Consider the following 13,485-nt stretch of genomic DNA (forward strand, 5'->3'; position numbering starts at 1 on the left):
TCTTACGTAACAAGTTGCCCATCTGGGCTACGGGCAATAAACTGCACACGGCCCTCTAACACAATTAAAATCGCCACAGGCGAAACAAATTTAAGAGCATGTACCGTGACATACACTAAGCTTATATTTCGACATTTGCGACATAAGAACTATATTAAAGTCCAAGAGACATAAAACAAAGCATTGTGCAGGTTTAGATTTGTCAAACCAGTCATACGAAGAAAGTTAAAAGTTTGGTTTGCTCAACAACATCATTAGAGCACATTAGTTTATTAATCATCGGCTATTGTTCTATGTCAAACAATTGATTTTTTTTTTCACTTGTCTTCAGAAGAAACCCGCTATATGTTTTCATTAGTAGTTTTCATCTATTTCACTATTAATCTTTTAGGTGTTATTATTACGGGTATCAGTATGCAGGCCTTCAGAATGGAGCCCAGTGTTTCTGTGGCAGATCTTACGGTTTGTTCGGCGAGGATAGTGGAGCCTGCACGAAACCATGTTCCGGTGATTCCAGCAAGATGTGTGGAGGGTCAATGAAAAATTCAGTTTATTCTACTGGAAAGGGTAATATTCATTGTATTATGATAACCATCAGTTGCTTTTCTTTTCATTTTAATGCATTAACTTTGTTAATTGTCCATTGATATTAGATAAATTAAAAACATATAATTTATAAACTGCATGTCGGTAATTGTTGGTATGCTATACATACATACATACATACGTTAACGGTAGGTGTACTTCACATTATCATGTTAATTACTGCTGTCGTTTACATTCTTACATTAATTACAGATGTACAGCAATTTACATGCTTACGTCAATTACAGGTCTACAATACATTCTTACATTAATTACAGATGTACAGCAATTTACATGCTTACGTCAATTACAGGTCTACAATACATTCTTCTTACATTAATTACAGATGTACAGCAATTTACATGCTTACGTCAATTACAGGTCTATAATACATTCTTCTTACATTAATTACAGATGTACAGCAATTTACATGCTTACGTCAATTACAGGTCTACAATACATTCTTACATTAATTACAGATGTACAGCAATTTACATGCTTACGTCAATTACAGGTCTACAATACATTCTTCTTACATTAATTACAGATGTACAGCAATTTACATGCTTACGTCAATTACAGGTCTATAATACATTCTTCTTACATTAATTACAGATGTACAGCAATTTACATGCTTACGTCAATTACAGGTCTACAATACATTCTTACATTAATTACAGATGTACAGCAATTTACATGCTTACGTCAATTACAGGTCTACAATACATTCTTCTTACATTAATTACAGATGTACAGCAATTTACATGCTTACGTCAATTACAGGTCTACAATACATTCTTACATTAAATTACAGATGTACAGCAATTTACATGCTTACGTCAATTACAGGTCTACAATACATTCTTCTTACATTATTTACAGATGTACAGCAATTTACATGCTTACGTCAATTACAGGTCTACAATACATTCTTCTTACATTAATTACAGATGTACAGCAATTTACATGCTTACGTCAATTACAGGTCTACAATACATTCTTCTTACATTAATTACAGATGTACAGCAATTTACATGCTTACGTCAATTACAGGTCTACAATACATTCTTCTTACATTAATTACAGATGTACAGCAATTTACATGCTTACGTCAATTACAGGTCTACAATACATTCTTACATTAATTACAGATGTACAGCAATTTACATGCTTACGTCAATTACAGGTCTACAATACATTCTTCTTACATTAATTACAGATGTACAGCAATTTACATGCTTACGTCAATTACAGGTCTACAATACATTCTTCTTACATTAATTACAGATGTACAGCAATTTACATGCTTACGTCAATTACAGGTCTACAATACATTCTTCTTACATTAATTACAGATGTACAGCAATTTACATGCTTACGTCAATTACAGGTCTACAATACATTCTTACATTAATTACAGATGTACAGCAATTTACATGCTTACGTCAATTACAGGTCTACAATACATTCTTCTTACATTAATTACAGATGTACAGCAATTTACATGCTTACGTCAATTACAGGTCTATAATACATTCTTACATTAATTATACTGTGTAGTTTACATTATTTCGTTAATTAAACATGAATGAATGTTTAATGACACCCCAGCACAAAAAATACATCGGACATTTGGTGTCAAACAATCGATGGTTAACACCAGAATAAAATTTCAAGAGTTAAATTAAAACACTGTGTAAAGAACTGTGCAAAGTATAAATGCCACAAGTATTTTATATTTTGCACAGCTGTTTACACTGTGTTTTAATTTAACTCTTGAAATTGTATACTGATGTTGATCATCGCTTGTTTGACACCCAATATCCGATGTATTTTTTGTGCTGGGGTGTCGTTAATTAAAGGTATAGGTTACATTATGTTAATTAAAGGTATAATTTCCATTACGTTAATTAAAGGTATAGTTTAACTTCTTAAATTAAAGGGACAGCTCAGAGTTTGTTTTGAGAGTGCCTTGTTTACAATACCAGTGTCTGTATAAACAATGAGTTTGTTGTTCTGAAGGTACAAAAAGGTCCAGAATTGATGCAGCGGGTTTTTTTTTTTTTTTTTTTTTTTTTTGGGGGGGGGGGGGGGTTGTTTTGCAAAGCATGGCTTGCACAGGAAATGTGGGTATATTTAGGGGTTTTTTTTTTTTTTTTACATCCTCCTCATCTGCCATTGGTCCATCCTCAATGGCAATGATGCCCCCTCCTTTGCATTAATACCCTAAATATATTCCTAAACAGTAGCACGGGAGTTCTGTACAACCTCACAGGTTACTCCTATAAAAATCCATGACTGGTACATCAAAGGCCGTGGTATATGCTATCCTCTCTATGGGATGATGCATATAAAAGATCCCTTGCTGCTAATCGAAAAGAGTAGCCCATGAAGTGGTGACAGTGGGTTTATTCCCTCAATATCTATCTGTGTGGTCCTTAACCATATGCCCGACGCCATATAACCGTAACTAAAATTCCTTCTTCCTACAAAAATCGACGTCATACCACGGGAAATTAAAAAAGAAAGAAAGGTCGACTCTCGAGGGTCAGAATCAACTCGCTGACCAGAGACCAGAAATTTATTTTGTTTGGCCTAATACCTGTAATAGCCCAAACAGGATTTTAAATCCCAATAATTTTGTACGTACCAAAAGATATATCGTACAAACTAAAATGAAACATAAGTGTCACAAACATTAGCACACAACCGGTTAGATCCGTGGTCTAGTGGATAAGCTGCTCGACCTTCAAGCTGACGACAGTGGTTCAAATCCCGCCAAAGCTGGCTCACACTTTCAGTCATCGTTCTCATCTATCACCCTTTGCCTACCATTCTTATTATCGTAATATAAGAAAAGAAAAACATTCCAATTTCTCACACGATTTCAATCTGTTTCGTCCCTTTCTGTCAGTTTCCTCCAACTCATCATCGCCTACCTGTGTCAGCTTCCTCCACGGGTGCAGTCTCTGTACTGTGTACTTCCCTGCACCAACCTGGAGCTGGCAGGACCCACGGCATTAACTAACGACCGCCGTCTGTCAGGTCAGGTTAGGTCAGAGGGTTTTATGTGTACATTCAGAGCAAACTGTTGTAGCGCGCGCCTACACCGGCTCCTCCGTTCAGGATAGGAAAATGGTTGGAGTGGGTGGGAGAGGGGGACCGTCCGTACTGGCAGGTGCAAGGGAGCACCAGCAGCCCGACAGGGTCGGTAGCGGGCGGTCGTAGTTTTGGTATTATGAAATTTTTAATGTCCTGTAGGACTTAAGTAAAAAAGGAAAGGTTGAGCAGTTTCTATGATGGAAATTTTGCGCATTTTGGAACGGTTCACCGAAATATAAACGGGGAGCTACGTACAATTTTGAACTTAGTATGCCGAGAGTAGCTCGTTAATGGAGTCTAGCCTATCGATGTATCACTAGGTTGCCCCTTACAGGGTCGTAATCTGTTCAGATCGTGGCAGGAAAACCCATGGGAGACTCGTTTGTAATTTGTCCGCCGGTAGTAGGGTTGGATAGTAGGTGGTTACAAGTGCCTCTTAACAATGCCAGAAGTAATTACTGAACAGTCTCCGAAATGGTCAGACTAAGCCAACAGCTAAAAGCTGATGGGGAATGACAGGTGTGTGGCGCGGATAGCCACAAGAGACAAGCACTTACCGTGGTTGGAGAGACAAGGACTGGGATGTGCAAGTGCACAGCGAAAGAAGTTGAAAAATAGGAGTTGCCATATCGGGAAGAAATAAGATTGAATTAAAAGGAGTAAAAGGAAAGTGGCCAGTGGGATACACACAAACAAACCGATTAGCACACGGACCGCATACACAAGGGGCTATACAGATGTTGGTATTAATTCTAAACAAAAATATATTTAATATGTAATTTTAGTTATCCAAAAAGACTGTTAGTCGGAAACATCTGAAAACTTAGGATAGTCCTTTTAATTACAGGTGTAGTTTACAATTATTATATACGGTTAAAAGTTGTTTTTGTTTAACGAAATCACTAGAGCACATTGATATATTAATATTCGGTTATTGGACGTGAAACATTTGGTAACTTTGACATATACATGTGTATAGTAGTTTTAGAGCGGAAACGCATTACATGATGATGATGTTTCAATTAGTAGCAAGGGATTTGTTTTATATGTTCCATCCTACAGACAGGATAACATATACCACAGCCTTTGATATAGCAGTCGTGTTGCACTGGCTGGTATGAGAAATAGACCAATCACTGATGGGGGGGGGGGGGGGGGGGTGTCGATCCTAGACCGACTGCATCAGGAGAACTCTTTACCTGTAGACTACGTCCCGCAGTTCCGAGTAACTAGCTAGCGTATATATTGCTCTGGCAAATAGCGATATATATATATATATATATATATATATATATATATATATATATCGGTCTATGATCGACCCCCATCAGTGATTGGTCTATTTCTCATTCCAGCCAGTGCACCACGACTGCTATATCAAAGGCTGTGGTTGGTATATATATATATATATATATATATATATATATATATATATATATATATATATTAAATAAACAAATAGGAACGAGCAATAGCTCAATGGGCCCACAGACAGTTTTTATAATTACAATTCTTAAAGCTGCCGCCGCTGCACTTCCGTCTTGTGGACCTAAAGACACTGGAGTTGAAATCAACGGAGACTGCTTCTATCTTGGTGACAGCGAGGTCTTCTTTCTAGAGGGTGAACGACAGTGTGTGGGGCTGGGAGGCCATCTGGCCACGATAGACAGTGAAGACACACAGGTAACAATCGCACGTCATGATAATGTTGCCACCCCTGCAATTTCATTTCATTTCAACTTATTTTCGTGCTTATATCCAATTAAGGTTCAAGCACGCTGTCCTGGGTACACACCTCAGCTATCTGGGCTGTCTGTCCAGGACAGTGGGTTAGATATTAGTTGTAAGTGAGAGAGAAGAGGGTGTAGTGGTCTTATTATACCTACCCATTGAGTCGTTAAGACTCGCTCTGGGTGGGAGCCGGCACTGTGCTGCGAACCCAGTACCTGCCAGCCTTATGTCCGATGGCTTAACCACGACATCACGGAGGCCGGTACGTCTGAAATGAAGAACAGCATATGCAGGCTAAGTCATTTTACGTCAAGGAGAACTGATGAATTGGCAATATAACTAGATTAAATAATTTGAAAACCTTACAAAACATGGTATTAAGATTTAAACCCATACCAACTCATAACATCTTTTACAAGAAATGTCTATATAAATAATAAAAAAAAACGTTTATTACATTACCGTCAAATTATATAGATTAAATTAGATATTTAAACTTTGTAATTTAATGGTAATTTCTTAAGAAATCTTTTTAATTATGCGGGTTGTTATGGGCTTAAAACTTTATAATGTGTTTTATATGCGTTTTAAACAGTATTCATTATAGGGTTATAAGCCAATTCACTGGTTTCCTTTTGACAAAAACAGAATGCATGCATATACACTAACACGTAATGATTGATTAGTTATTCTATACAGTTCAGGACAGTGTGCTTGAACTTTAAAAGGATATAGACTAAGCACGAACACGAACTCAAAATGAAATGGAATGTGTAAACTTTTCTCTCAGAGTAAACTGGAAACGTATCTTCGCCCATTCAGAGCTGATGCGTGGATTGGACTGTCCGATGTGTTAAACGAAGGCACGTTTCAGTGGATGGATGGAAGCAGCCTTGGAGCCTACACCAACTTGAGAAGCAAACTTAGTACAAGCGACTTCGTGTGTAGGTATTTTAGTTGTAAAGCCCAGACTCGAGTGGTGCATAATTAATGTGTAAAGGCACCACCATTGATTATTAGGCAGTGTAAAAATATTAGTGAGCCCTTCCCCCATCCCCACCCCCACCTCTCTCTCTCTCTCTCTCTCTCTCTCTCTCTCTCTCTCTCTCTCTCTCTCTCTCTCTCTCTCTCTCTCTCTCTCTCTCTCTCTCTCTCTCTCTCTCTCTCTCTCTCTCTCTCTCTCTCTCTCTAGTTACATATTAAGTATATTTTATTGTTTAGAATATCTGTGTCTGCATATTCAATGCGTTTCAGAACATTCTAATTTTTGTAGAGGCTCACACTTCGTTTTGTTCCCTAATAAGTATTTACGAAATTAGCAATATTATTTGGAGGTAAACCCATGCCCCAAAATTGTCGTTACTGATGGATCTAATATAAACAGTACTGATAGATTAATTTTATCTGGACCTGTATGGGTGAAAGTAGTTAAAAAGAGTCGACCTTCCCTACTAAATTTGTTTCTGTAAGCCTACGTTTCTAAAACTGACATTGTTTAGGCCCTGCATGGAAAAAACCTATATTAATTAGCTCTGGGTTTTTTTGGTACCGTCACCCCACCTATTTTGGGATAGATATGGCTCTGATATTTTAATATGCAACCATATCCTCTACCTATTGTAGCTATCATGAAGTAACCAAAATGTGTTCGACCTAATATTAAAACTATTTTACTTTTATTCGTTCAGTTTTACAAGCTACAAGAAAGTTCCAATGGCAGACGGCGTGGATGACGAACTTAAAACGACCATTATGTCAGTTAACTGGGACAGCGCCTATCATTAGTGAGTCTTACATTAGTTTATTGAAATTATCTGATTGGGGGCGGGATGTAGCTCAGTGGTAAAGCGCTCGATTGATGCGTAGTCGGTTTTGGATCGATCCCCGTCGGTGGACCCATTGGGCTATTTCTCATTCCAGCCAGTCCACTACGACTGATATATATGTGCTATCCTGTCAGTGGGAAAGTGCATATAAAAGATCCCTTGCTGCATTAGAAGAAAATGTAGCGGGTTTCCTCTGAAGACTACGTTTGAGAATTACCATATGTTTGACATCCAATAGCTGATGATTAATTAATCAATGCACTCTAAAGAAAACAAACTTGTAGTCATCGTTGATCTATATACCCACACAAGTCAGTGATTATTGGACATAATGGATTTCAGTGCACAATAATTCATTTATATAATTTTGTGCCAGATCATTTGAACATTGTCTAACATTAGTAGATATATTTTACAAAATGTGTAGTCATTCCTGATATAAACTGTTAACTATATTCACAAGCAATTTCAAAGTCACATTTAAATACACATGTATGTTATGGGTGTATCGGGATAACACTGACGACGATGATGACAGTTTAATTTGTTTAACGACACCAGTAGAGCACAATGGTTTTTAAATCATCGGCTGTTGGATGTCAAACATTTGGTAATTTTGACATATAGTCTTTAGAGAGGAAACCAGCAAGTTTTCCATTAGTAGCGAGGGATTTTTATATGCCCCATCCCATACAGGATAGCACATACCACAGCTCTTGATATATGCAACGAGAAAAGCCAATGACTACGATTGTTTGTATATAAAAGCATTTTCACAAACAATAGTTAAACATACTAAACTACATAAAACATAGTTGAAAGGAAAGATTGTATCACAAGCAGGAATCTCTTCCAGGCATTTCAGATAAACAGCACAACAATCAAAACGCAAATATCTTAACCTTTTCTCAAGTCTTAAAATTAACATAAAATCTTCATAACAATTTCTTTTGTTATTTAGTATATATGAACGGGCCACTTGGTCATTTTCTTTAGGTATTTTCGGTGATATTTAACTACAAGCACAAATCAATTAATTCCAGCAAAATGTGGCACCAATGATTATGGCAACATGATTGGGACTTCTCAAGATTGCTATGCCGTAATGCCTGGTCCATCCAACTTCAGAGATTCACAATATGCATGTTGGACAAGGAATGGTCACATGGCACTTATCACAGCTACAAACAAGGTGAGTGTTGTCCACATAATTTACAGTTGATTTAAAATCGTATCCAACTCGCTTTCACGCGTTAGATATATACTCTTTGAATATACCCTTTGATAAATGGTTACACAAGCCTTGGCCTTAATTTTGTTCAGCGGTAGCCCACTGGGCTACCATGTTATAAAATCGGGTAGCCCTCACTAAAAATTGGTAGCGCCATAATTTTAATAAATTAAAAAGAGAAGAGAACAATTCAAAAGCTTTTATTTTTATTTAAACATTGTTATTACCTGGTTTAGACATCTGGTAGCCCGAGCAAGAAATCAGTAGCCAAAACACCACTTATGTAGTACTGTCGATTTCTTTTCTGACAGGACGAGATTATCAAGCATATAAACCTTTTTGGATACAGTGGAGTGCGCGACTATTGGGTTCAAGGATCTGACCCATCGGTTTACACAGGCAAGTTGTTTACTTTGAAATATCAGTGGTCATTCTACGTACTTGAAAGCCCAAATGATAGCAAGAACACACAACATGTTGTTCATATGTTTGTTAAATCTGCTGACGTGTGTGGTTTTTTTTATATATATCAATCAAATGTGCTGAATGAAGGGGAGGTATATTACAGCCTTTATGAAATGTGTGTTGAACCTACAATGTACCTATAATTTTCAACATTTTCACGAGCATACAAACCGTACGCGGGGGGGGGGGGTTAAGGGGCCAGCGTACACTTTTTTTGAAAATGAAAAATGTCGATCAACATTTTGCATTTGGGGATGTACACTTTTAGGGGTGGGTCAAAAGCGTACGGTTTGTACGTTCGTGAAAATATTGAAAATTATGGACGGCCCCTTACTGATGTATTTTGGTAGACATCAAAACACTGTGTATCAAAAACGTGATATTATGAGCCTGATGTATAAGATACATATTTGTTGTTGTTTTCTGCTCGAGCGTCAATTAAGGATTGTCTGTTATTTCTTTTACGTTCATTGGGGTATGAACCCACAAAAATCATCTGCAAAACGAATCCGGGTCAAAAAGTTTTGAATGGTTAAATTCATATCTTTAAAGCTGGAAAAATCGCTTTTCAAATATGATATGTTTTGGGGTAGCTGATTATGTTTATTGTATTTGTGGTTACTATATGCTATTCACCAGTGATGTTTTGCGCATTTAAAAAAAATGTATTACAAATAAAAATGATGCTTGCCGTTACACTCACAAAATTGATAATGTGGAAGATGAATATAATAATTAGATATATTTCAATTCATCGTCTAAATACAACTTATTTAATAAAGTTAAATCTATAACTATTAAAATGTAATGGTGTGCTTATTCACATTGGAATTTACTAATTAAGTTCGAAATTCAAATATGTCACAGGTTTTGTACATTTCCTTCTCAATGTAGGGGCGGGACGTAGCCCAGTGGTACAGCGCTCGCTCGATGCGCGGTCGGTGTGAGATCGATCCCCGTCGGTGGCCCCGTAGTGCTATTTCTCGTTCCAGCCAGTGCACCACGACTGGTATATCAAAGGCCGTGGAATGTACTACTCTGTCTGTGGGATGGTGCATATAAAAGATCCCTTGCTGCTAATCGGAAAGAGTAGCCCATCAAGTGGCAACAGCGGGTTTCCTCTCTCTATCTGTATGGTCCTTTATTATTGTCATATTCAAATAATTAGTACATAGTTCACTTTATGAAACTCTACTCGTCTTGGAGTTGAGGACATTATTAAAAGAATAATGGAGTTGATGGATTCATGCATAACCTCAGCTCCGTTACGACTGAAACCCATTACAACACCAAGCATGGTCACGGAGTTGAGGGGCATGACCATTATGGGCAGATAACTCACAATACCATTTACTGAATAATTGATTAGTGAACTTCATGAAACTGTGGTCTGTGAGTTAATTACAGGCATGAAACCAAATTGTATTTGACAAGTGATATATTTTTAACTAAGCAGAGTTGATGATGATTAAACCTACTCACTTACCTGAGGCATCTTGCCTTTTGTTCTGTTGTGAACATATTCCCATCAAGGTTTCCTACGGTATCATTTAAAGTAGAATAACACTTCCTAGATTTGCCCAGGTTTTATTTCTTTAATGTGTAACGGAGTTAAGTGAGAAATTTTGGACACTAACAAAAGTTGACTTTTAAAATAATTACAGAGTCACCTTGCATGAGCATGTCACAAATCATAAATAGTAACATCTGAGATTTCAAACAACCCATAAATATGTACTGTGTATTTACCTCATTACTTCAAATGAAGTTGTAAAGTCGTGAATCCATTACTGGGACATTCTCTAATTCATGACCAAAAAAGTACATTTTTCTCTTATTTTAAATTTAGAAAAAACAAAGTGTAATTTTTTCACACACATTGTTGTGATATCAAACATTATTAAAATATATAATAAATGATTCGTTACGGAAAAATACATATGGGACAAACAAACTGTCTAATTTTCTTGTTCATACCCAGATGAACATAAAACAAATAGCACCCAAATACTTATAATTAAATTTAAAACATACTTATTGATAATAACACTAAAATTTCATTTTGAATTATGTTTTGGTTCTAGAACAATACCACTCAGTAAGACAAACTACCAATATAAAGAGACGTCATCAAATATGACGTTCTCTGACAACGTCATTTTTACGTTCATCGAGAAATGAACAAACTAACCTTGCTACGGCTGGACCAATGTGATGATGTTAAATTGTAATGAATGTAACTGGAATTTAAGTATTCATTGTTAGTACTGTCCTATGGGTCAGCTCCTGCTTTTCTCCAAGTACTGGTTTTAACTTCCAGGACATATCAGTTTTTTCATTTTGCTAGATTTCATGCTCACCAGTTTGTTTATTTCTTCTCAAGATGATATGTTTTTTACTGTCGAATCATAGGCCGTTTGTATGCAAAATGTCACCTATGCATTAATAGTATGATATGGTGGTTGTGGTGGCGGGGTGGAGATTAACCCATCCTTCCAACTCTAATTTGTTTTCCTTTTAATTTGTTGTTTTAGAGTTGAAGTATTATGAGCTGTATAAAGAAGGAACATCCTCCAGCGGTGCACCGAATGGTGCTGTATGCATCCTGGGTAAGATGCGCTATTTAATATGTATACAGAACCTCATATACATTGTTTTCGCGTCCTATTTATTGCACGAGTTTATATTGCGCAAGAATATATATACCACGAGACCGCGTAGCGGTCGAGTGGTATGTTCTTGCGCAAACTAGACGAGTGCAATAAATAGGAAGCGAAAACAACGTATGTGAGGTTCTGTATTTATTACATACCTTCTTTTAATTTTTACAAATCGGTTTATAAGTTAACGTCATAAATATATTATGATCAATCCTCCTTTCGTGGATTTACTTAACGTTAAGAATTATACTCTACGGTAATCTTGTGTAATGTTTGAAATACGATGTGACATAATTTGTAAATCAAACATGACATCAGTAACAAAACTCCAGATAAAATAAAAAGGGATTTCCCCTTTTACAAGTTCCGGTCCAGATCGCAAATATGTGTGATACAAAATAAATGTATCACATGGTTGAAAATTTCTTTATCACTATAGTAAGATTGTATGTACTAATTGAGTATATTGTTCATATTGCTGGTAGGTACAGGGTTCGCAGCCCGGTACAGGCTCCCAGCCAGAGCGAGTTTTAACAACTCAATGGGTAGGTGTAAGTCCACTACACCCTCTTCTCTGTCACTAACCACAAAAAACGAACTAACCCACTGTCCTGGACAGACAGCCTAAATAGCTGAGGTGTGTGCCCAGGACAGCGTGCTTGAACCTTAATTGGATATAAGCACGAAAATAAGCTGAAATGAAAACAAAAATATTTGAGTATATTGCTGATGCTCCTAGGATGAAAAAGAAAACAAATTTAATGGCAATTCAACACTTTTGGGGTGTCTTTGGGGTAATTTTGAGTAGGCCATACGAGAGAGAGAGAGAGAGAGAGAGAGAGAGAGAGAGAGAGAGAGAGAGAGAGAGAGAGAGAGAGAGAGAGAGAGAGAGAGAGAGAGAGAGAGAGAGAGGTGGGGGGAGGGCTGAACATGATAACTCAATTGCATCGAGGTCGATCTATTCCACGACCCACCACAAGCCAGACAAGTGCTCTAATACAAACTACAAATGTTTCGATCGCCCCCCGCCCCATTTTTTACGCCAGTGAAATATGAGCTTTGTAGTAGAACTTATTTATGGTAACTATTGATTTTGTTTTACAAGATTTGCTCAGTTTTGTTTTGATGGTGACATTTTTGTTCTTACAGAGGACGTCAGTGCCTCCACACCATGCTCTTCTGGTAATTGTGATTAATGTTTATAACGATGAATCAATGTATTATATAGCATGCTCTTCAGGTAATGGTCATCAATATTTATAACGGTGAATCAATGAATTATATAGCATGCTCTTCAGGTAATTGTCATTACTGTTTATAATGTGAATCAATGAATTATATAGCATGCTCTTCAGGTAATTGTCATTACTGTTTATAACGGTGAATCAATGTATTATACAGCATGCTCTTCAGGTAATTGTCATTACTGTTTATAACGGTGAATCAATGTATTATACAGCATGCTCTTCAGGTAATTGTCATTACTGTTTATAACGGTGAATCAATGTATTATACAGCATGCTCTTCAGGTAATTGTCATTACTGTTTATAACGGTGAATCAATGAATTATACAGCATGCTCTTCAGGTAATTGTCATTACTGTTTATAACAGTGAATCAATGTAGTATATAGCATGCTCTTCAGGTAATTGTCATTACTGTTTATAACAGTGAATCAATGTAGTATATAGCATGCTCTTCAGGTAATTGTCATTAATGTTTATAACAGTGAATCAATGTATTATATAGCATGCTCTTCAGGTAATTGTCACCATTGTTTATAACGGTGAATCAATGTATTATACAGCATGCTCTTCCGGTAATTGTCACCAGTGTTTATAATGGAGAACCAATGTATTATATAGCATGCTCTTCAAGTAATTTT

At 36.7% G+C, this 13,485-nt stretch overlaps 1 protein-coding gene across 1 annotated transcript in view; it reads left to right on the plus strand.

Moving 5' to 3' along the window:
• The first annotated feature begins 397 nt into the window (after window positions 1-397).
• Window positions 398-13,485, plus strand: part of LOC121389135 — a 13,876-nt gene continuing 788 nt past the window's right edge. Inside the window, exons 1-8 of the mRNA XM_041520747.1 lie at window positions 398-567; window positions 5,207-5,370; window positions 6,209-6,362; window positions 7,107-7,202; window positions 8,288-8,436; window positions 8,787-8,874; window positions 11,475-11,549; window positions 12,750-12,782. Of these exons, the coding sequence (XP_041376681.1) occupies window positions 522-567; window positions 5,207-5,370; window positions 6,209-6,362; window positions 7,107-7,202; window positions 8,288-8,436; window positions 8,787-8,874; window positions 11,475-11,549; window positions 12,750-12,782 (805 nt within the window). The 5' untranslated portion in view covers window positions 398-521. The remainder of the gene's footprint in view (window positions 568-5,206; window positions 5,371-6,208; window positions 6,363-7,106; window positions 7,203-8,287; window positions 8,437-8,786; window positions 8,875-11,474; window positions 11,550-12,749; window positions 12,783-13,485) is intronic.

This window comes from Gigantopelta aegis, chromosome 14, assembly GCF_016097555.1.
Source record: "Gigantopelta aegis isolate Gae_Host chromosome 14, Gae_host_genome, whole genome shotgun sequence".
Taxonomy (NCBI): domain Eukaryota; kingdom Metazoa; phylum Mollusca; class Gastropoda; order Neomphalida; family Peltospiridae; genus Gigantopelta; species Gigantopelta aegis.